Source organism: Corapipo altera, unplaced genomic scaffold, assembly GCF_003945725.1.
Source record: "Corapipo altera isolate COAL_440 unplaced genomic scaffold, ASM394572v1 57250, whole genome shotgun sequence".
In the NCBI taxonomy this organism is placed as follows: Eukaryota; Metazoa; Chordata; class Aves; order Passeriformes; family Pipridae; genus Corapipo; species Corapipo altera.
This window is the reverse complement of record NW_020891933.1, coordinates 1-1,284: the sequence shown is the minus strand read 5'-3', so window position 1 is coordinate 1,284 and position 1,284 is coordinate 1. Positions and strand designations below refer to the sequence as shown.

Genomic DNA, 1,284 nt, shown 5'->3' with positions numbered 1-1,284 from the left:
GGGGGGACAGCAGGGACCTGGGGGGGGCTGCCATCCCTGGTCACATCTCCTGGTGTCCCCACAGGACCTCAGCACGCAGCTCTCCCGCACGGGCACCCTGGCTCGGAAGGGCACCAAGACCTCGGCGCAGGCCGTGGGCACCCTGGGGTGAGGATGGGTGTGGGATTGGGGGGTGGGCTCGGCCTGCCCGTGCCCCCCGAGCGGTGTGGCACGGCCAGGACCCCTGTGCCGAGCTGCCAGCCGGACGCTGTGCCCGCAGGAGGAGCACCCGTGTGCCCGAGCCCATCCAGCCGCCCGTGGTGCCCGAGGGGAAGCTCTCGGCAGCCTCCTCCACCTCCTCGCTGGCCTCCGTCAGGTACCGGCACTCTCGGAGTGTCTGGGAAGAGCTGGGAGCTCGGGAGAGCCCCGGGCAGCCCCTGTCCTGCTGCTGCTGCTGCTGGGGGAGGCTCTGCCTCGAGGGGAAAGATCGGGGGCTTGGGAGATTCGCTTCCCCTGGCAGGGCTTTGTCTGCAGAGTGAAAATACCCTCTCCTGGAGAGGGTCCCTGCTGGGGAAACTGAGGCACAGGGTGGGTGGGGAGAGGGTTTGCACCCACAGCCAGGGGTGCCTTGCCCTGGCCTGGGGTGAGGTGTCTGTGCTCAGAGTGGGGGGCAGAGCCGGCTCCCCACCCTCACCCCGCTGTTCCTCCCTCCCCAGCTCCAGCGGGGCCCCGGCAGCCACTGCTGAAGGAATCCCGGCCCCGCCACCGCTGCCCTCCCTGCCGGGACCACCCCCCCCGGGACCACCCCCCCTCCCTGGCACTGCCATCCCCCCGCCGCCCCCTCTCCCCGGGGCTCTGCTCCCGCCGCCCCCCCCAGGGGACTCGGCCGTGCCCCCCCCGGACCTGCCACCCCCAGGTGAGTGCTCGGGGCTCAGGGGGGACACGGGGGGCTGCGTGTGACCCCTGCCCCCCCTGAGCCCTTCACCCCTCGTCCCTCTGGGGGGGTTTGCAGCCCCCGAGGACCTGGAGCCGCTGCCCCCACCATCAGCTCTGCCCGACTTCGAGGACTTGGCCCCGCCCCCCCCCCCCCCCCCCTCAGAGGAGCCTTCCTGGGTCCCAGAGAACTACCTGGAGAAAGGTACTGTGGATCCCCAGATCCCCTGGATCGATGGGGACTGAGCCCTTTTCCACAGGCACAGCCCTGAGGGCCCAGCCCTGCCCCACCCATGATGCCCTGGCTGCTCATGTCCCCCATCCCCCCTTCCCAGCCATGCCCTGTCCCTCATATCCCCCATCCTGCCCTTC

General features: G+C 71.3%; 1 protein-coding gene across 1 annotated transcript; it reads left to right on the top strand.

Moving 5' to 3' along the window:
• Positions 1–64: 64 nt before the first annotated feature.
• Positions 65–1,117, top strand: LOC113942609 (ABI gene family member 3-like; the record flags this gene model as incomplete). The annotated part of the gene is made up of 4 exons (XM_027633708.1): positions 65–147; positions 260–355; positions 696–895; positions 992–1,117. Coding segments are annotated over 4 exons (505 nt in total), but the record flags the coding sequence as incomplete, so codon positions are not given.
• Positions 1,118–1,284: the final 167 nt, after the last annotated feature.